Source organism: Phacochoerus africanus, chromosome 5 (genome assembly GCF_016906955.1).
Source record: "Phacochoerus africanus isolate WHEZ1 chromosome 5, ROS_Pafr_v1, whole genome shotgun sequence".
NCBI classification, from domain to species: domain Eukaryota; kingdom Metazoa; phylum Chordata; class Mammalia; order Artiodactyla; family Suidae; genus Phacochoerus; species Phacochoerus africanus.
The window spans coordinates 90666762-90689824 of NC_062548.1; the positions used below are offsets into that span (position 1 = coordinate 90666762).

General features: G+C 35.2%; 1 protein-coding gene across 5 annotated transcripts in view; it reads left to right on the top strand.

Annotated features, from left to right (window-relative positions):
• Positions 1–23063, top strand: part of RTN4 (reticulon 4) — a 73911-nt gene that overhangs the window by 40334 nt on the left and 10514 nt on the right. For all 5 annotated transcript variants that reach the window (XM_047782071.1, XM_047782075.1, XM_047782074.1 and 2 more), the window contains 2 exons: positions 16808–17015; positions 21366–21504. In XM_047782071.1, the coding sequence (XP_047638027.1) occupies positions 16808–17015; positions 21366–21504 (347 nt within the window). The remainder of the gene's footprint in view (positions 1–16807; positions 17016–21365; positions 21505–23063) is intronic.

Sequence of the window (23063 nt, forward strand, 5' to 3'; positions counted from 1 at the left end):
GGAATGATAGGTTTAGGCATTTGGGTCGGGGAGAATGATGTAACCACTAAACAAGGTATTTTTGAGACAGTGAATACAGCTTTTTGGGTAGAAAAGAATCTTTATAGGATAGTAGTTGAAAGATAAGTTGATATGATCTAAGTATAGAAGATTTGCAAGATCTAGGTTAGGTTTCATCAAACTTCTTTGAAGATGAGACTCACCTAGTGTTTTTTAAAAATACGGATTGCTGTGATCCTCTTCAGATCTACCAAATCAGAATTTACAGGGGAAGAATGTGGCAATATATTCAGCACCCTGTTGTAATTCATGTTATAATCAGGCAAATTTAAGTGTTTAAGTTTCTCTTTTCTAGTATAATTTGATTTTGGTCTGAGTAAGAGACCAAATGATTGTGGACCCTGTTGGTCTTCAGTTTCCTCTTTTGCATGATTTCTGGAGCTCCTGTTTTGATGTTTTCTGGTTTTTAAAAAAATACCCTGAACCAGATTGCAGAAGTCATTGGGTTTTGGATTTTATTATAAAGGAAATAAAGAGCCTTTGGAAATAGGCTCTTCCATTAAAGTACGGAGTGATAAAATGATAAGAGATTTAAAAGACTGTTTTAGGGTGTTGTATAAGATGAATTGCAGAGGCACTTAGAGGGAGAATAGGATGGCCGTATTTGTGCCCAGGTTTAAAAGCAAATAGTGCCTGAACTTGGTCTGAAAAGGAAATGACAGATTTGAGAATTTAAGAGAGGAGTACTTGACATTTGACATAGATTTGTGGGGCTAGGGTGAGGGAGGAACTCAAAGGACAACATGAAATTTCAGTCACAGTGAAACCTTGGCAATGCTAGTACTTTATTATTAGTCGAAATAGAGCTAAGGTAGGTAGTAATAATGCCAAGTTCTGTTTTGGAACCTTCAAATTTGAAGTGATAGCTTGTCTCTGAAGCTCATGGAAATGGCAGGTTTAATGATGAATGAAAAATGGGGAATTGAATGCAAGGTGAGACATGAATACTGCAAGGATATTTCATAGAGAATGGAATTTAAGGACAGAAAGCCTAAAACCTACATTGTAGGGACATGCAGGAACAGAAAGTTATAGTCAGAGCAGGGAAAGAAGGATAGTGCTGGTTCCCTGTTTTCAAAAAGGGAAGAGTGGTCAAATACTACAGAGAAGTAGTTAAATATGAAGACTGAGAAATGATTGTGGACCCTGTTGAAGTTTAAGAATATGTGCAACACTGCCCACGTTTTTTAAAAGGAGATTTTAATTTAATGATAAAATAAAATAAATAAGTATTTATTTTTTGGCCACACTCACAGAATGCAGAAGTTCCCAGACCAGGGTTTGAATTCAAGCCACATCAGTGACAATGCTGAATCCTTAATTGCTAGGCCACCAGGGACCTCCAGCACTGCCCATATTTATTAATGCTTTGGGATTTGGCAGTTAACATGCTATAATTGACTTTTGAGAAAAGGCTGTGTAGGTTGGGGACAGAAATGTTTCTAGCATTTAAATTCAGTTCGAGTATACGGCGAGGCAGACTGGCTTTGTACCACTTCTGGAGCATACTTCATGAAGAAGTTCTTGTAGGGCTCCTTGACCTCTACCTTTGCTAAGCCACTTGTAGTTTCTTTCAAAGCTTAAGGTTACATGGGTACAGGTGCATACTCACACTACCATTCAGGAAGAGAGAAGCAGAGGTCTTGCTGCTTGAAGCAATTGCCTTACTTAATCCCTGTGAATGCCTCCCCAAAACCAACCAACCAAACAAACCAAAAACAAAACAAAACAAAAAAAAAAACCCCAAAAAATTCCAGAGAAGGGACCTGGGGCATTAATCAATTGCAAGACCCATTGATTGGAGGAAGACTCCTGCGTTTCAGTTCTCAACTTAGTTGAAATCCAGTGTGTAATCGTTCATTAGGTATTTCTTCTAGATTTTGGTTTAGTAGCTCAAAACTTTGTGTATGCGTGTCTGTGTGTGTGTGTGGTAGAAAATTGTGAAGGTATATGGAAGAATAAAACTGTTATTTCACAGAGTGGTTTTGGTGTACATTTCTAATGGTGTGTGCATGTGTTGCAGGGGGGTACATGTGGTACATTTTGTTCTGTAATCGTTTTTTTTCCCCACTAAATGGGGAAGTACTTTCACTTAAAAAATACTCTACATTGTTTTAATGGGTATAATAGTCTAAATACATACTGCTAATCCCATGTAGTTAAGTATTCAAGCTTTTCCTAAAGTTTTTGCAAGTATGAACAATGCTAAAATGAATATAATTGAATGTAAATTATTGTTTTTATTCATGATTATTTCCAAATTGCAGAATTATAGTATTTAGGTTGTTGGTTCATGTTGCAAAACTTCCCTCCAGAAAGATACAAATTATTTTGAGCAATGTATTAGGAAAATCTGTCCCGAGACCTTGGCCAAGATTATATACAACATATGCATTTCTGATGGTTTTAACTCTTTGTGAGATAGCTATTTTGTCAATTTTAAGTAAATTATTTGATGAGAACCACATTTAATTTGAAAGAGTAAATTTGCAATTGTTTTGTCCTATATATGGTTTAAAGTCTTGATGGATAGTAATGGGAGCAATGGAAACATCCTCTTTTCTTCATTTACCCACATCTGGATATTCCTAAGGAACTTCTGTTTTTTCTACTAAATCTTATGTGTCAAGCCAAATTAATCTTATTAAAGTATGGCTCTAAGTATACCACTTAAGGGCTTTTTGTTTACTTTTCAAATTAAGTTCCTAGTATCTATCCTGGACTTTGAGAAGGCATTCTGTGGTCTAGTTCTAGCCTTGATAATCCTATCATTACTTTGTCTTCAGCCACATTGAAGGACTTTTTCGCTCAACATGCCTGTTCTTTGCATTTGCTTGTGTTTTTCTGTCTAAATTCCTTCTTCCCATTTCATTTTAGTCAAGTCATCAAAGGCCCAGTCTTTCCTGAAATATTCACTAATCCTCCCAGGTGGACATAATCCAGTGTTCCTCAGAACTCCCATCTCTTGCTTTTATTTTGTGGCTTATATTACTTTATATTTATTATATATTATATATAATATGTACATATTGAAGGCAGAAACAGTGGTGGCTTCATCACTGTGTCTTCTCATTGACTCTGCACAGCTTCTCAACAAAGTAAGAGAATAGGAACTTTGATGTTCAGCCAGGTTTTCTCCTAGCTTTATATACATCCATTCATGGAAATTTTTAAAAATTGTTTTTTCAAACGGGGTAAATAAAAGGGATTCCCTGCCTTACCCCTTCTTAAAGGAGCAATTAAGTAATTTAAGCTACTTTTGTAAATCCAGATTTTTAGGTTATACCTTCATATAAGACATCTTAATATTTATTTTTGTTTTACAGGTAAGGAAACCAAGAAAACTAGAGATTAAATTATTCTAGTGGCATAGGGACTTTGTCTTTATTCTACAATTTATGTTTATACTTGACCAGTTGAAGACTGAAAATTATAAAAGCTGAAATGATCCATGTTTTGATGTTTTATTCATTTGTAGTCGAACCGTGACATCTTTTTGTATGTTTCTCACTCTGCACTGAAAGAGGCAGTAAGTAGTCTCTCACACTAGCTATGAAAGAAGGTGAGTTTGTTTAGTAGTTCAGTATAGTCACATGGTTTTTATAACAAGCCTAGTGAGGGCTCTGTGGGCCAAGAAAGAATTTCTCTGTGACTTTAGAGATTGGATTACATGCTTTTGAATGTAGGAAAAATATTGAAGCAGTGAATAGAAATCTTCTTTTGTCTCCAGGTAACCTCTAGGTTCCCTTCCTTTTTTATTAACATGTTTCCATTTCTTGCTAGAATTTAGGCTCAAGGATGCTTATAATTTAGCTAGTTCTTCTCTTTGCGTCTTTGGAGCAATATTCTGAGACCAAATTCTGTTTCTGTTTTATCATGGGTAGTGTTTCCTTATGTTATGGGTGTGTGTTTGTCAGTATGTAATGTATAAATATATCTATTTAAATCTGCTTTACTGCTTTCAAATTTTTAAATCCAGTCATCTTTTACAGATTTGTGTAAGGTATTGATAGACGCTAAAATACTCTTATCTCTCTTCAGTGCTATATCACACCTAGCTTATATTTATTCTATGTAGTGTTTTCTTAAGGAGCTCAAAGCAACCTAAAGATTAAGAAATTATTAAATATTAATGATACTCCCCAAGTTTATTGTTAGTAAAGCTGGGAATGGAGAGAGATTTAGGAATTATTACTCTCAGATTACAGATTTGCTAAAATTCTGATTTTCCATAAGATTTTCCATAAGGATAGCTGTTGTAAATGTATAGTTGTTATATACACCCATTTGTGTATTTTTTTCCACTTAAGTAATCTAAAAATTAATAGATTATTCTGCTCAGTGAAGTGAATACTTTACTATTAGCCATTTATTCATTGAGTGTTTATATGGAGTGTGTGCCACAGGTGCATAAGGTTATAGAAGTATATAAATAGTTTACTGAAGTTCATTCCCTTTTTTTGAACTAGTAATTTGCTCTGACTTTTCCCCTCATTCCAGGTTATTAATAAGAGTTACAGAACAATATGTTTTCCATGTATTTTTTATTCATAGTAGAAAATAGCAATTTTGTATTTCTCAGGTTTGGTGCCTATTGTATGGATGCCAACAAGAGGTAAAGTTGTAAGTAGAAAGTTAGAATTATTGTCTGCTCTATTTTTCGTCATCTTCTAATAAAGCTGGAAATGGAATGTGCAATTAAAGGAAGTAGTGAAAACCATATGAACTATATGTAAATTGCTGTGATAGTTTTGGAACCTCGGTATTCTCTATCTCCAAGAAGTTTGGATTTCCTTTGGAAAGCAACAACCACCATAGGTAGTTTTTACCTTGCTGCAATACACTGAGACTTTTTTTTAGCAGAAGCAACCACTTAAAGAGAGCTCAGATTTCATAGCAAATAACAGAGTTAAGGCTTTATCTTGAAACATAAAACCAACAGTTATGAAAATAAGTTTTAGGAGTTGTTGTGGCTCAGTGCTAAGGAACCCAACTTGTATCCATGAGGATGCGGGTTCGAACTCTGGCCCTGCTCAGTGGGTTAAGGACCTGGTGTTGCTCTGAGCTGTGGTGCAGGTCACAGATGCAGCTTGGATCTGGCATTGCTGTGGCTGTGGTGTAGGCCTGCACTGCACTTCCAATTCAGCCTCTAGCCTGGGAACTTTCATATGCCTGCTGCAGGTATGGTCCTAACCACCCCCCCCCCCAAAAAAAAACAACCAACCAACCAACCAAACAAACTTGAGTACTGATAAATACAAAATGTGGTATGATGGAAGGAATGAGACCTTCATGGTCAGACATGAATTTCAGTCTATAACCCTGCAAAGTTTATTTAATAATACTTCAAACCCTCACTTGCCTTATGTATAAGATGCTAATGATAAATACTTCATAGAATTGTGATTAGTGATAATGTATACAAAGTACTTACACAGTTCCTTGCTCAGAATAGGGGGTTACTAAATTAGTATATAAAAGGGAAGTATAGAATTCATGCTAGTTTTTTTGTAAAATGTTTCTTCCTTAGGTGTTTGGTGGTTGAAATGGCCAATGCACTGTAAAGTTGTCAGAAGTAAGACAGGGAAGATTTAGTGATAAAAAAGACAAGGACCTGAAATTGTGTATCTTTCAGAAACTCTAGTACAGGATAAGGGAGATGGTCAAGAGAGATGCTTGTTTGCCAGGTACTTGGTTGAGATACTTTGTAGTAATACTAGGTATTCATCAACCTGAAATTTGCTAACTGAACCAAGTTAGCAATGCTTTTGGAGGAGGTAGAATTCACATTTTAAAAAATCAGAGCTTAGTTAAGCATCATATTTAATATTTGATTGCCTTGCTTGACTTTGTCTCTTGACACATTACCTTTATTTAGTGTGTTTAGTTCACCCAGAATTTTCATATGTGAAATCTTTCAGTTTCAACTAAATTGTTAGGTGTCTGTTATTTTCCTAATTTTACATACGGGGAAACTAGGTTAAATAATCTAGTCAGAGTGAGAAGAGGAAGAAATAGGACTCGAGCTCCTCTGTCTTTGCTGTAAGAGTTAAGTTCCCACTCTGCACACATCTTTTTGTGGACCTTCACCTGCCATTTATTAGCCAAGTGAAGGCTTACTATGTGGAGGTACAGGCTTACTGTCTGGTAATAAATGATCAACTGAATTCTAGCCACTTTTCCTGGCAAGTTCTGGGAAGAATTTGATTTAAGGAATTGCGATTTTCTAATAAATTCGTAATTACTTATTAATACAAGGTTTATGGTTGTGAAAAATAACTAAAAGTTTAGTCTTATTCTAATATTTGTATGTTTATGCTTATTAACTTCCTCTCTAAATACATTTCCCCTCTTTCTCATTCTTTACCTGACTTAACTGAAGAGAACTATTTGTTTTTGCTTAGGAGGTAGGTGTTTTCCTGGTAACCATTCTTTGTCCTCCCACCGCTTTTAGAACTACCTAGTTCAATGGTTTTTTTTTTCCCACTCACACAAAAGATTTAAAAACTGAAACCTGACTTCAGGCTATTCAAGGAAGAGTTTCATTAAGAATTTGATTGGAGGCAAAATGTAATTGGATAACCCTGCATGTAAGGCTGGCACTATTTTTAGCTATGACAGATAACAGTTGATGATTACCAAATGTAGGTAACTCTTCTTATTCTGCATTGAAAAGTCTTTCTTTTGAATAAAAGATCATAGTATATTAAATTATTTTAAATTAAAATGTTAGTTTGATAAGGATGCTGCTGTTCTCTACACTGCACAAAACACAATCAAAATAAAGATTTTTCACATTTTTATTTTGAAAACAAAAGTGGGGAAGCACTGCAGAGAATAAATCACTTTTTTCTAAGTGACAAAAATTTGTTTAAATTGATCAGCATTATTTTATTAATCCATAAGCATGCTCCACTGTTATAAGAGGAAAAAGCACTGTTAGATTAATTTCAGATCCTTTTTATTTTTTTGGTCTTTTTAGGGCCCCATCTGAGACATATGGAAGTTTCCAGACTGGAGGTCGTATCTGAACTAAGCCTCCATGCCGCAGCCACAGGCACAGCCACGCCAGGTCTGAGCCACATCTGCAGTCTATATTGCAGCTCATGGCAAAACCAGATCCTTAACCCACTGAGTGAGGCCAGGGATTGAACCAACCCACATCCTCTGGATACTAGTTGGGTTCTTAACCCATTGAGCCACAGCGAGAACTCCTAATTTCAGATCTTTAAGAGGATATTTCATGAACATTTTATGTAAGACTAAAGTTGAGGTCACAGTAGGTTACCTTATGTGAACAGCGCTTCATTCTGCCGTATAGAAGATGTCTTTAGGAACCACGAAGGGCTAAACTTCCCTTGTACAAACCTTTTATCTTAATTTTGGTTTTTCAAGAATAAAGAGGCCATTAAACTCCTCCTACATAAACAGAACTAATGAAGTGACTACAGAGGAATTCAAAATTAGCATTTTAGTGACCCTACAATTCTTATTTAAAGATTTTAATTTGAAAACATTATCATCTTTAATTAAAATATTTCTATTCCTAGGAATAATCTGGCCACTATTCAGACAGTACAGCAAATATTAATGAAGCAAATAATGAAAGTATAAAAGATGAAAGGTGTTCATCAGTCCTTTGGGGTCTAGTAAGGAGAGACAGGCCTGCAAAGCAATATTTATTTACTGTTTTATAAATTATCTGAAAACATTGCTATTATTTAATAAATGTAGATATCTAAGGATAGTTTAAATAAAACAAATATTAAGTCAAAAGCATAGAAACATTTTTGAGTAAATTAAATAGTATTAGTACATGCCTTAAACTGGCACAAAGTATGCATTTGTTCTAATCAATCAGTAGTATTTATTGGAGGTTTTGTTGGTTCAGGTTTTATGCTTGGCTCTACAGACATGGTATATAGGTAGTAAGATAACATGCTTTCTTGTGGCACTTATGACCTAGCAGAGAAACAGATGTTAAAATGAGTAAATTTTTTTTTAGTTTTTAATTTTTTCTTAAGTGTAGATGTCATTGATTTTTATATATTTATAGAATTATTTATATTTAATTTTATAATATTTTCATCACCCTCCTAAAAAATCCTACATCCATCATCAGTCACTCCCCATCTCCCTTCCTCCTAGTCCTTGGCAACCACAAGGACAAATCTACTTTCTGTCTCTATAGAAGTGCCTATTCTCAACACTTCGTATAAACAGAACTATACAACCATGTAAGCTTTTGTGTCTGGCTTCTTTCACACAGTATAATGTTTTCAAGGCTCATCCAGGTAGCATGTATCCATACTTATTCCTTTTATGGCCCAGTAATAATTCCATTGTAAGGTTATTTTGTTTAACCATTCATCAGTTGATGGACATTTGGGTTATTATGAATAAAGCTAGTATGAACATTCATGTATAAATTTTTGTGTGGACACAGATTTTCCAGTGTTTTGGGTGGAAATTCCAAGGAGTGGAATTGCTAGGTCATACGGTAACTCTGTTTAACTTTTTGAGGAATTGCCAAACAGTTTTTCCACTGTGGCTGAATTTTACATTCCCATCAGCAATATAAGAGGATTTCAATCTTTGTCAGTTCTTGGCAACATTTGTATTGTCCATCTTTTTTATTTTAGCCATCCTAGTGGGTCTGAAGTGGTGTCTGATTGTAGTTTTGTTTTGCATTTCTCTAATGACTAATGATACTGAGCATCTTTTCATTGCTTGCTGGCTGTTTATATATATTCTTTGGAGACATTTATATTCAAATACTTCGCCTATTTTAAATTGATTTGTCTTTTTATTGTTGAGTTATAGGAGTTTTTTAATATAATCCGAATACGTGTTTCTTATGAGATGTTTAATTTGTAAATATTTTCTCTTATTCTGTGGTTGAATTTTCACTTTGATCGTGCCCTTTAAAGCACATTTTAAAAAATTTTTAATGAGATCTAATTTATCTGGGTTTTTAAAAAACTGCTTATGCTGCTGGTGTTACATTTAAGAAACCATTGCCTAATCCAAAGATATGAAGACTTTAACATTTTTTTTTTTCCTAAGAGTTTTGTAGTTTAAACCCTTTAGGTCTTGGATCCATTTTGAGTTAATTTTTGTATATGGTGTAAGGTAAGGAAGGGTCCAACCTCATTCTTTTGCTGTTGGATACCCAGTTGTTCCAACACCATTTGTTAAAAAAACTTTCTTTCCTTCATTGAACTTTCTTGGCATCCTTGTCAAAATCAATTGATGTAAATGTAAGGGCCCATTTCTGGACTCTTAATTTTATTCAGTTTTATTCAATCTATCCTTCCTTGTGCACCCACCAAACTGATTACTATAGCTTTTTAGGAAGTTTTAAAAAGAGAAGTGTGAGTTCTCCAGCTTTGTTCTTTTTCAAAATTGTTTTGATTATTTTGGATCTCTTGCACTTGCGTATGAATTCTCTAATTTACTTGTCAGTTTTTGCTAAAAGACAGGTAGGATTTTGATAGAAATTGCTCTTTAGATTAATTTGAGAAGTATTACCATTATAATAATAATCCCATTAATCCATAAACATGGGATGTCTTTCCATTTATTTGTCTTTAATTTCTTTCAACAGTACTTTGTGGTTTTCAGTTTCTAAGTGTCTCACTTTTTTAAAATTCTATTTGATGCTGTTATAAATGAAATTATTTTTTAATCCATTTTCAGATTTTTCATTGCTAGTGTAGAAATAAAGTTGTTTTTTGTATATTGATCTTATATCCTACAACCTTTCTGTTCTCATGTATTATTAGTTCTAGTAGCTTTTCGGTGGATTCCTTAGGATTTTCCATATACAAGGTTGTATTATTTGCAAATAGGAAATAGTTTTCAGTTTCTTCCTTTGCAATCTGGATGTCTTTTATTTCTTTCTTGACTAATTCCCCTGTCTCGTATCGCCAGGACAGTGTTGACTAGAAGTTGAAAGAGGGGATATCCTAGTCTTATTTGTGGCCTTGGGAGGAAAGCTTTCAGTCTTTGACCCTCAAGTAGTGTTGGCTATAGGGTTTTTGTAATAACCTTTATCAGTTTGAACAGTTCCTTCTATTCCTGTTCCTAGTTTGTTGAGTGTTTTTATAATGAAAAGTTCTTGGATTTTTGTCAGATGATTCTTTTTGTGATGATCATATGGGATTTTGTCCTTCATCCTTTTAATATGGTATATTATACTGATTGGTTTTCATATGCTGAACCAACTTTGTACTCCTGGGATAAATGCCTCTTGGCCATGGTATATAGTCCTTTTTATGTGTTGCTAGATTCAGTTTGCTAGTACTTTATTGAGGATTATTGTGTCTGTATTCATAAGGGATCTTGGTCTGTAGTTTTCTTGTGATGTCTCTAATTTTAGTATCAGGATTGAACAAATATCTAATTAACTAATGAATATAAATTTCTTGATGGATATTGGAAGCAAAAGTCTTTGAATATCTTTCTTAGAAAGTGTTTTAATAAAACTTTATGATTCCCTCCATTGAGAATCAACAGTGCTGGATAAACATAATCTTGTAAAGTTTTTTCATTAAAACCAATTTAAGGAATCGGTGAGAAACTAGAAATACTGGTGAATATCAGTTAAGATAGCAACTCTGTTTGCTAGAAACCAGTATTTTTTCATCCTTGTAGCTTCACTAATAATCTCTTAAATTCCTCTACAAAAAAAGATTGAAGTCCTACACTTTGCACATTAACAGTGGTAACAGTGTAGATTGCCTCTCAGATCTTCTTATTCAACGATACATTAATTTTGTCTTATGTGTGCCTATCAATACCTAGTTGTCCTGTCTGTCTTGGCTCTTCTTCCCCTTTTTCCCTCTCAGTGCTTTAAAGTGCCACCAGGGCATCCTTAGGGCTTATTTCCACTAGACACTCATGATATCTGCTTTGAGTAATTACATACAGCTACTTACACATTTTCACACACTATATGTGGGCTTGTTCGCAGACATGATTTTCAGAGCTCTTCCATTTATTGAAAAGACCTCATTCCTAGGAACCATGTGGTAGGTGAGACAGAAGTAGTAGATTATGGTTTACTGTACTTTCATGCAGTAAGATTTATTTTAGGCTGTAATCATGGAATAATGCTGGACCATACATGGCTGTTCCTGTATCATGACCTTTGGGAAATTGACTTGATTTAATCCCAGATACCAGAGTTTTAACTGTGAGCTGAGGCTACGTATTTACCAAGCTAGCAGACAAGGTATTCTCTTCCCAGTAGGGAAGCCTACTGAGAAAACCCCACACGCTTGTTATAAGATTCATTGGTGGTATCAAATAGGAATAAAGGTAAGTATATTGGTAATTCACACTTGCCATTAGGGATGATTTCAGATGGCATGAAGGGAATAAAGAAGCAAGTTCAACTCATCTATCACACTACCACTCAGACATAAAAACTCTGGCTACTGGGTTTCCTTTCAGACTTTATAGTTAAACATTTTTTAAAGTGGGATTTATACTATGTGAATCTTTTAGTAACATTTTCCTTTATCATTATGGACATGTTTCTGTGGTAATATAGATCTACGTCACGGTCTTCAGTGGCTACATAATATTCTTTTGCAGAGTTATATTCTGATTTTGCTTACTCAAATTCACATGATTTTTAAAAGATGCCTTCAACAACTTGATTAATTATAGCTTCCTACTATGGAAATATAGATCAAGAATATTGGAATAGGAGTTCCCATCATGGAGCAGCAGAAACAAATCCAGCTGGGAACCATGAGGTTGCGGGTTCGATCCCTGGCATTGCTCAGTGGGTAAAGGATCTGCTGTTTCCCTGAGCTGTGTTGTAGTAGGTTGCCGATGCAGCTCGGATCTGGTGTTGCTGTGGCTGTGGTGTAGACTGGCAGCTCTAGCTCTGATTAGACCCCTAGCCTGGGAACCTCCATATGCCACGTGTGCAGCCCTAAAAAGCAAAAACAAAACAAAACAAAAAAAACCTCTTTCTCCCTTTTTGGATTTAATTGAAGGTGAATTATTTACATGAAAATTTATGTACTCCTTATTAATTAACCTATCTTGTTAATTTTACTTAGACTTTCTTTCCTCTTGGCCTTTACACTTCATCTCACATGTAGTAATTATCTGCTTATACTCTGCCTATTCATTATATATGTAAGTGTGTAACATTTTGAAGAACTTTAATGTGCTGAGCCTTTAGTTAAAAAAAAATTTATTACAGTTGATTTACAGTGTTCTGTCCATTTCTGCTGTATAGCAAAGTGACCCAGTTATACATATGTATACATTCTTTTTCTCATGTTATCTTCCATCATGTTTCATCACAAGTGGTTGGATATAGTTCCCTGTGCTATACAGCAAGACTTCATTGCATGTCCACTGCAAATACAATAGTTTGCATCTACTAACACCAAACTCCCAGTCCATTCCATTCCCTCCCCCTCCTTTTGGCAACTACAAGTCTGTTCTCTACATCTTTGAATTTGTTTCTGTTCTGTAGATAGGTTCATTTGTGCCATATTTTAGATTCCACATATAAGTGATACCATATGGTATTTGTCTTTCTCTTTCTGACTTACTTCACTTAGTATGAGAATCTCTGGTTCCACCCACGTTGCTTCATCCATGTATGAAGAATGTGAGTTTTATCAGTATGAAGCCTGTATTAAAAATTCATGTTCTACCACTTATTAATTAAATGCTCTGGGTCCAGTCATATAAGAACTGGTTCTCATTTTCTTGTCTGAAAGCCTCCCTCATAGGGTTTTAATAATTGAGAGAGATGATGTCTACAAACAGTATTTGGCATAATGTAAGTGCCCAGTAAAAACTGACTTAGGAAATAAGGGATATGTGGAGAATATAGATCAGTAACCTGGAAAACATTTCTAAAACATCTAAACATCTCTCGGGGTTCCAAAGTGTGTAGCTTTCAGTCTTTTTTTCTTTTTTCTTTTTTTAGTTCCTCTTATAGTGTTCTCATGATGACATAGTTTATAAGTCACATGAAAAATTGTAGGAATATGAATTTGTTGTTAATGTTTGGCACTTAAAAAAAAAGTGCTTCAGGAATTCCCTTCATGACTCAGTGGTTAACGAACCTGACTAGGATCCATGAGGATGTAGGTTCATCCTGGCCTCGCTCAGTGGGTTAAGGATCTGGTGTTGCCTTAAGTTGTAGTATAGGTCACACATGTAGCTTGGATCTGGCGTTGCTGTAGGCTGTCAGCTGTAGCACCTATTTGACCCCTAGCTTGGGAACTTCCATATGTCATGGGTGTAGCCCTAAAATGCAAAAAAGAAAAAAAAATGTTTCTGGGAAGGTTCATTTCAAAAGACTGGTATGAATAAATATTTAAGTCTCTCTCCTCCACAGTAAATCAAGATCGAAAAAAGAAGCAGACATTAAAAATTTTGTATTTAGCACAGCATAGAATCTCACTGATTTGGACCCACTGATTGGGAATTTGAATGTAAGACTGATGTTATTTTGTATTTTGTGAAGGGAAAAGAGAAATCATCTAATGCCTATTTACTGGTGGTAAAACTGAGGTCTGTAGGAAGTGGAGTCTCATCCAGAGTTATCCCATGCATGGCCAGTACTAGGATGTGGGTTTCTTGAGTCCCAGTCACTGATATTTTCTTGTACCATAGCATGGAAATCATAGATTACTTACAAATGATTCTTACCTAGTCATTGAAATTATTCAGACAGTACCTCTATTTTCTTAGGTAGTTTGATAGACATTAAAATATGTTGTACATACCTCTAAGATTAAAGTCATTAATTTCATAATCAAGTTTTACTGACTAGTTTTCAGTGAAGGAAGACTGAGGATTATTGGCATTTATTTATATCACCAATAGTGATTTTGAAGGTTAATAAACATTTTAGAGCACTTCGAGAAGCAGACATTTTTATAAAGGAGTGTTTATTCATATAAAAACAGATTTGGGGTATACCTTACTTGCTCATTCCACTAGGTTATCAGCTTTTATTTGCCCTATAATGAAAACTCATCTAAAGTTTTAAAATCCTTTTCCATGTGGTTTATAAAGTGACATGTTTGTGATATAACACAGCAGTACAATTTGTTAGCTTTAAAGCTATTCACAGGTTCACATTTTCTTTTCTTTTTCTTTGTATATTTATTATTTAAATACCTGGATAAGAAAGGTGATAGTAATTGTGGTGGTATTTATAATGACAAAAATAATAGTTTATAATAGCAAATAACAGCCTTGACTTTATTAAGAATTTATTACATGTTATATACTGTATTAAATGCATTATATTATCTTATTAGTGAAGAATTTTAATTTATTATCTCACTTAATCCTCACAATATCTCAGTAAGATCATTCCTATTTGTATATGTACTTTATAGATGAAGAAGCTGAAGTGTGAAGGGATTGAGTGACATGCCTGAGGTCATATAGCTAGTAAGTTTTGGAGTCTAGGTGATTCACTCCAGAGTCTAAACGCTCTTCTCTTGTATAAGCCCACAGGAGGAGCCTCTGGAAAGGATGTTACCAAATGCTATCTTTGTCATTGCTTCCCCTAACTCTCTCTGTACCCTGTTAAAAAAAGAAACATTAGTTACTACAGCTGTTGATAGTAGAGACTGATAATTAGGCCTGTCCCATTAGGTTTTTTAGATTCCCTAGCCATTCTTTAGGACCCAGCCAAATTTCTTTCTCTTTCAAAAAAGTCTTTTAAAATTTCCTCTAGTTTTTTTGCTTTTCTAAATTTTCAACAATATTTATGGTATTTATTTTATAATTTATTGATAATTGTTTTTATGTCTTACAACTTTCCTAAAATTGTAGTGTTTTAGAATTGGAGACTGCTTAAAAAAAATCCGTGTCTTCTTTTTCAGGTTTTCTAATTCATTCTACTAGGTTGAGTTTTTGAAGTCTTAGCTCAGTAGGTGTTTGCTGAATGTCAGAAAACTATTAGCATTGCTTTATTCAGTGTTCATTATTTATCACCTAGCGACACTATTTCAGGTTCTGGTCAGATCACAGTTGAGCTGATACATTGAAATAGTAGTAGAGTAGAACAAAACCGATGTAGATGTTTTAGGCAGAGTTGGGGCAAACTTGAAATGGAGGAATTTTAATAAATAGCTGAAATCAGAGTTTGAAAACAAAGCTGTAAAAATCATAAGATACTAAATAGCATTCAAATGAAGTCATACTTAGGAGAATGGAATAAATGTTCCCTAAACATAATGTTGAACCCCTGCTATGTGCGACATGCGCTGTGATGGGCAATTAAAATAACTTTTTTTGTTTTTTTTGCTTTTTAGAGCTGTACCCACAGCATTTGGAGGTTCCCAGGCTAGGGGTCAAATCGGAACTACAGCCGCCAGCCTGCACCACAGCCACAGCAAAGCAGGATCTGATCCTCATCAGTGACCTACACCACAGCTCACGGCAATGCCAGATTCTTAACCCATTGAGCGAGGCCAGGGATTGAACCCACAACCTCATGGTTCCTAGTCAGATTCGTTTCCGCTGCGCCATGGTGGGAACTCCCAATTAAAATATCTTAATCAGTACTCATGATATTTACTAATAGGAATTCGGGGCTTCATAATAATATCTAATGTTTTACAGTTCACATAAATAATTTTCCCCACACAAATACCCTTAACAGTAAAGTCTTAGAGTGACCAGAGCAGCCCCTAGAAATATAATTTTTCTTTGTTACCACCTTCATCTTAAAAACTAACATGTATTTAAAATTGTACTCTAGTATATCTATATTTATTTTACTCTAAGAATGCTCCCCCTACCTTGACTGTTTGCAATCCAGAAAGAGATGAATTATGTTTAGCCTGTGGATTCAGGCACCCTGCAGAATTCTTGGGTTGTGCATAACCTGATCTTGAGACCACAGGCTTATGGTTATTTGATCCCTACAGTGGCCTGTAGCCATGGGCCAAGAACAAACTTGCTAGGTTAGGCTTTGTCTGACTGCTTACTATTAATAAACATTATATAACAGTGTAACACATTTAAGTTTTCTTTTTTTCTCTTTGACACCTAAATTTTATGGCACTGCACTTTCCTACTCCTGGAGGGAAATAGCTTTCCAGTTAATCCAAAGGCAGTTTCCCTCTGTTACTTGCCTTGTAGGAAATTGTTGTATTAATGACAGCCAGGTTAAGTTACAACTTTGTTAAGTTCTCAGAGAATCTCTTAAAAGCAGTGCTATAAATCTCATGTGTAGTTTTTAGTGAACTTGTGATTTCTCACCATGTTTTGAACTAGTGGTTTTTCTGCAGATAATTTTTTTTGTCAGTGAGGAGGTATCTTACTCGGTGAGTGTTTGTGTTAAGGTTTTTTTCTGTTGTTTGAATATATATCATGCATTTTATAAAGATGAAAACCCTTAAGATGATTTTTAAGAAACCTCTTGTTTTGGATTAGAGGTTTGCTATGCTGGGCTTGAGATTTAATCATCCTGTATAGCCAGGATGATTTGGATATGTAGGAAGTAGATTTGAATGAAAAACATTTTATGGTAGATAGAGACCGATATTGATACACTAATACGCAACTTAGGATGGATTTAAAATTTAACTTATAAAGTTAATCTTTCTTAAATATTTTAGGTTTCAGTTTTACTTTATCTAGAGGCCTTTTTATTTTTGTAGGTGGCATAAATACAAATGTGCCAAATACAAATGGGGAAAGTTATATACTAATTTCTGATTTCTTCTTTTTGAATTTTTAGTTGTTGACCTCCTCTACTGGAGAGACATTAAGAAGACTGGAGTGGTGTTTGGTGCCAGCTTATTCCTGCTGCTTTCGTTGACAGTATTCAGCATTGTGAGTGTAACGGCCTACATTGCCTTGGCCCTGCTCTCTGTGACTATCAGCTTTAGGATATATAAGGGTGTGATCCAAGCTATCCAGAAATCTGATGAAGGCCACCCATTCAGGTGAGATGTCTGGAAAACAAGGCACATATTGGTAGCGCTGTAAACAGGATTAGTATCGATTGAGACTTCATTCTGTTATCTGTAGTGTACAGACATGGGTCTTTTACTGCTTAGAGGTAATTGCAAATTTTGGCTCAAAACCTATACTAGAAGCATCTGCTTTTGAGATTTCCTAAAGGTCATTTCATAGGCTTATGATGGAAGAAAAGATTGGGTTTATATATCATTAGCCTAACTCTAGTACTTTTTAGTAATATTTATTTATTAGAAGTAGGTATTGGTTATCTAATTTTACTTTTTTCAAAGCTGTATCTTTTTAATGTGGTTGGGATTGGTGAGAGTCATATTTTCTTAATTGCTTATTTTTTATGCTATCTGATATTAGAAATACCTTTCTTTCCAATAGTATGTTTGTTTTTCTGTTACACTTCGTCATCATGTCTGTCTTTTCTTACCATTCCTTCTCTATGTAGTTTCTTCTCATTCCCTAAAACATTACTTTTGGGTATACTTTGGAGAACTCCTTTATTTCAGAATCTCTTAGGTGCTGATGGTCTCTAAACTATCATCTTCTTACCTTATTTTGACCACTACACTCTAGTATTATATATCTGATTGCTAATGGGATGGACACACCTCAGCTTGGGTCTTCTGACCTCACTTCATACTCAGCAAGTTCCCCATCTACAGCCCTTTTAAAAATTGAGATATGGAGTTCCCGTCGTGGCGCAGTGGTTAACAAATCCGACTAGGAACCATGAGGTTGCGGATTCGATCCCTGGCCTTGCTCAGTGGGTTAAGGATCCGGCGTTGCCGTGAGCTGTGGTGTAGGTTGCAGATGAGGCTCGGATCCTGCATTGCTGTGGCTGTGGTGTAGGCTGGCGGCTACAGCTCTGATTAGACCCCTAGCCTGGGGACCTCCATGTGCCGCGGGAAGCGGACCTAGAAAAGGCAAAAAGACAAAAAAAAAAGAGATACGTGTAATTCCACATACTATAAAACTCAGTGGTTTTTATTGTAATCACAGAATTGTACAGCCATCACCATCTCATTCCAGACATTTTCATCACACCCAAAAGACATTTCGTACCTATAGCAGTCACTTCCCACCCAGCCCTTAACAGCCACTAATTCATCATGTCTTTAAATGAATCTTTTATCTCAAACTTGTCAATTTCTATCCGTAAATACCAGTGTTAGCCTAATTTCAGGCTCCCAGTTTTCATGACAACTCTATGAGATAGATAGTACTTCAGTTTACAGACAGGGGAACAAACTTTGAATTCAGTAACTCGAAATTGCTGCTTTAAGATGGCAGAGTTATATTTCATGTGGCATGATATCATATATGTATATGGATAAAGAATACATATCATAAGGAATATGATTTTTAATTACTTATGCTGAAATATATAAAAACATTGTCAAGCCAACAATTCTAAATTATCTATAAATTTTACATATTGTTGGATTTTAAAGAAGACCTTTGGGAAAAAAATTTATTTTTTTATTTTTTATTTCCTTCAAGACACGATCTTTAGTTCAAAGGCCTTTTATAGTAAATTCAGCCAACATGCTAGTTGAATAAGCCTTTCGTACAGTTTTTATAAGTTCTCCAGGCATGCTAGTGAAGTTGACACCGTACAGTGCATATGTAATACTGTGGTCATTGGAAAAGAGTGATGATAGTATTGGCATGGCATTAATATAGCATAAATGCTGGGCGAGTGAATGTGAACACCCACAAGGTGTCACTGATGAAGAGTGCTGCTTTGTGCTTGCCAGCCAGGCATCTTGTCTTGAGCAAGAACAAAAGCAATGGTATAAGGAAGCCAGAATACTAGCTAAAGTTCTATCAGCCACTTGTCTATATTTCTTAAATATGAACAAATGAATAAATTTTTGCTGAGTTAAGGGTAGATGTGAATCTTTGACCATTTTCTTTATTATTATTTTTTAATAGTTATTTCTCTAATACAATTTTTTTTTTCTACTGTACAGCATGGTGACCCAGTTACACATAGATGTACACATTCTATTTTTGCACATTATCATGCTCCATCATAAGTGACTAGACATAGTTCCCAGTGCTACACAGCAGGATCTCATTGCTAATCCATTCCAAAGGCAATAGTTTGTATCTGTTAACCCCAAACTCCCCAACCAACCCATGTCCCCCCCCAATCTTTGACCATTTTTAACTTGAGAATAATAACGTGGTATTTGTTGGCTAATAACAGTTGTCTTATGCTACACTACTATACTAGTAAAGATATATTCTTAGTCCTTAACAATTTATACTCTAGTAGGAAAAATATGCAAGTATACAGTGTCTGTATTTCAGGGCTGGATATGGTAATTACTATACGAAAAATATAAAAGAAATCATTGTTAGAGTTACATGAGTAAAGTTGGAAGAGCCTTCATGTATGGGTGGGATTTGAGATGCTGCTGACTGAATGGATATGCTGTCATCAGAGGTGAGAAGAGAGCACTGTGGATTGGGAAAACAGTGTAAGGAAAAAGGCATTAGGATTAAACGTGTTCGATGAATGGCTCAATTTTGAACATAGTTGTGGGAAGTAAGGTTGGACAGATTTAGGAGGGTTCCGGTTGATAAGTTTGAACAGTAAAACCACAGAATGTTTAAGTCTGAATGGATTTAGGAAGCCTATTTTTCTAATTTTATAGAGTTGGAATCATGACCCAGAGAAGATAAATGCTTTTTGCAAGGTTGCATAGCTGGGTAGTAGCAGGTTACCTAATTCCCACCTGAGTTCAGCCTAAATAGCACTATCTAGGATAGCTCAAAAAACTAATCTGGCATTGGCCAAAGGAACAAATTAGGGTGTAAACAAATTAGAGACTGGTTTGGAGACTATTTCAGTTTGTAAATAGTGAGCACTTAAACTATAGTGATAGCACAGTGAATAACATTGAGGAGACATATTGGGGTGGCATACTGCAGGGGTAAAACATTAAGACAAGGAGTTATCAAAGAAGACTATTATTTCCAGGGTAACTAGTGTCCACAGACATGGGCAGTTTAGGGGGAAGGACTGGGTCAGGCGCTCCTTCCAACACATAAATGAGATTACTTAGCACTTCTTTTTTTTTAGGATTTTTTTTTTCTTAAATGATTTTTATTCTTTCAATTATAGTTGGTTTACAGTGTTCTGTCAATTTTCTGCTGTACAGCAAAGTGATCCAGTCATACATACATATATACATTCTTTTTTTCACATTATCCTCCATCATGCTCCATCACAAGTCACTGGATATAGTTCCCCGTGCTATATACTTAGCACTTCTGATTGGGTTCTGCTCTGACAAGATAAGATGGCTTCTTTGAAACTATAACTAATGAAGCAGTTCCTTGCATTCCCGCTAACTTGACTTTTTCCCCCATTACAGTTGTCTTCTTAAATTTAACAGTTCCAGCTATCTTAGTATAGATTGGGGCATATAAAAGGACAGTAACGATTGTGTTTTACTGATATTGCCGCACTTTTGGCAACTATTTCACAATCCGAGGCTTGCCATACTGGGTAGTTTCCCTTAAAGAAAGATTAGACTGAGAGGGTGTAGTATTTGGAAATGAATGGGATCTTTTTTTTTTTTTTTTTCCTTGGGCTGCACCCGGGGGCATATGGAGGTTCCCAGGCTAGGGGTCTAATCTGAGCTGTAGCTGCTGACCTACGCCAGAGCCACAGCAACGCAAGATAAGAGCCAAGATAAGAGCCACGTCTGGTCTGCGACCTACACCACAGCTCATGGCAACGCCCGGATCTTTAACCCACTGGGCGAGGCCAGCGATGGAACCTGCAACCTCATGGTTCCTAGTCGGATTCGCTAACTGCTGAGCCAGGACAGGAACTCCATGAATGAGATCTTTGTTAGGAAAACCCCATAAGATAGCATTATGTCAAGCTGAAAAACCAAATCCGTAATAACAACTACCATTTATTGAGTGCTTCTTTGTGTCTAATTGTGTCAAGCACCTTTACTCATTGAAATCTCATCATAATCTCCTTTCTATAAAGAAACTGAGGTTTAAAGAGATGAGTAAATAACTTTCAAAAGTTACACGGTCAGGCAGGTGCCAGAGCTTAAGATTCAAGCTCAGATTCATCTGACTTCAAAGTGTATGCTAGTTTTCTTTATCTGCATATCAGTGAAATACATCATGCTTGGTGAATTTTTGTGCTGCACTTAATTTGGAAAAAGTAGGCTTATATAGTAAAATATTTTATTAATGTCCTCTTTTACAAATATATAACTGCTGATTGACAGATATCCAGGGAAAACTCATTCCAATCAGTGACAGTTATGATGTGTTTTATTTTCTAGAGCATATTTGGAATCTGAAGTTGCTATATCTGAGGAGTTGGTTCAGAAGTACAGTAATTCTGCTCTTGGTCATGTGAACTGCACAATAAAAGAACTTAGACGCCTCTTCTTAGTTGATGATTTAGTTGATTCTCTGAAGGTAAGTTTATTTGCTTTTCATTTTTTAACATACCCAGAATTCAATATCGAAAAAATTGAGAGTAAAATTCTTTTGTTCTATATTAAAGTAAATGGTAAAGAGGTAATCATTAAACTTTGGTTCTAAATTTCAGAATTTAGTCAAATATTTAAGATGGAGGAAAGTATAATTCCTTTTTAAAGGAAAATAAGTTATAAATTCAAACTTTTGGAAATCATAAAGGTTAGAACTGAGAAGATTAAAGAGAATTTTAATTAATACTATAAGAATAAAAATTATCTAATAGATTTAATACCAGAAATGATTTCATCTGCTTGATTTTGTTTTACAGTCTAGCACTTAATTTCTTAGCTCGTATGTGATTCATATACACACATAAGCTATTTCATATCTTATACTCAATTTTTGGAATGTTTATTCTGGAAAAGCTTTAATATTTTAAAATACCTCAACTAATTATCAGTTGGTAATCTTTGGCATTTTCTTTAGTTTTTGGATCTTACTACATGGCAGCTGTTAGTCTCACCTTGCAAGTAAGCTCCCCAAAGTTCAGACTGATTCAGAGCAAGCACTAAACCAGTCCCATGATGTGAACACACAGCACTGGGACTGTCAGTGCTTTTTCTTTGCAAAGAACCTGCTGTTGTATTTTATGTGTTATTGCCTGTGACTTAGGACAGGCTTGTTTCCAGTCTAAACCTGGGTAGAAATGTGGTATGGTGGTAATTACCATAATTTTTCTTTTCCAAGAGATATGTGTGAATTTGTAACTTATCATGCACACTGAGAATGTCATAGCAATAAGATGAATGAGCCTTTAGATTCAGCGAAATAACTTCTGAACCTTGTTAGAGTAAGTTTAAATCCTCAAAATGCTTTTAACAAGTATCTTAGCCTTAATAGGCCAGTAACTGGATATTATTTTCAGCTGTTTGCTTTTCTCAGCTTGAGACTTGGAACCTTAGTTACTAATAACATTAATGGTAAATAGTTTACTTTTATTATTACCTTATGTATTAAGTGCTTACATTTAATGACTTATTCTATAGAAGTGCTTTGAAATGATCTGATGTCAGTCTATACAAAGATCATGGTTAGGACATTTGTGATTGATTAGTTTCAAAAGGGAACAAGTAATATTTTAACGTAAATGAACTAGAACCTTTTACACACAGAATCTGGAAGAAACCAGTTCCTATTCTTTGAAGTGATACTAGCAATATATAGCTTGACTGCTGGGGTAGAACATGTATGAAAAAATATTGAGGGGAAAGTATTAGTGCAATTTAAGATGAAGGGTTTTGTGGGTGGGGATTGATTGAGAAGGAAACACTATAAATCATGATACAGAACTTTAAACAGCAAAGCGCCATATCTGAATTGTTGGGGGGCTGAATTCAAAGGCATCATCAAACTTGATAGAGGAATCATTGTTTTTATAGACTTAATCAGAACTGCAACTGGTATAAACTAAAAGTCATCCTTCATATTTGTACAGTATAGCAGTGAAGGCAGCAATATATGTCTATAATTTAACATTTTTCTTGAGAAGAAGCATT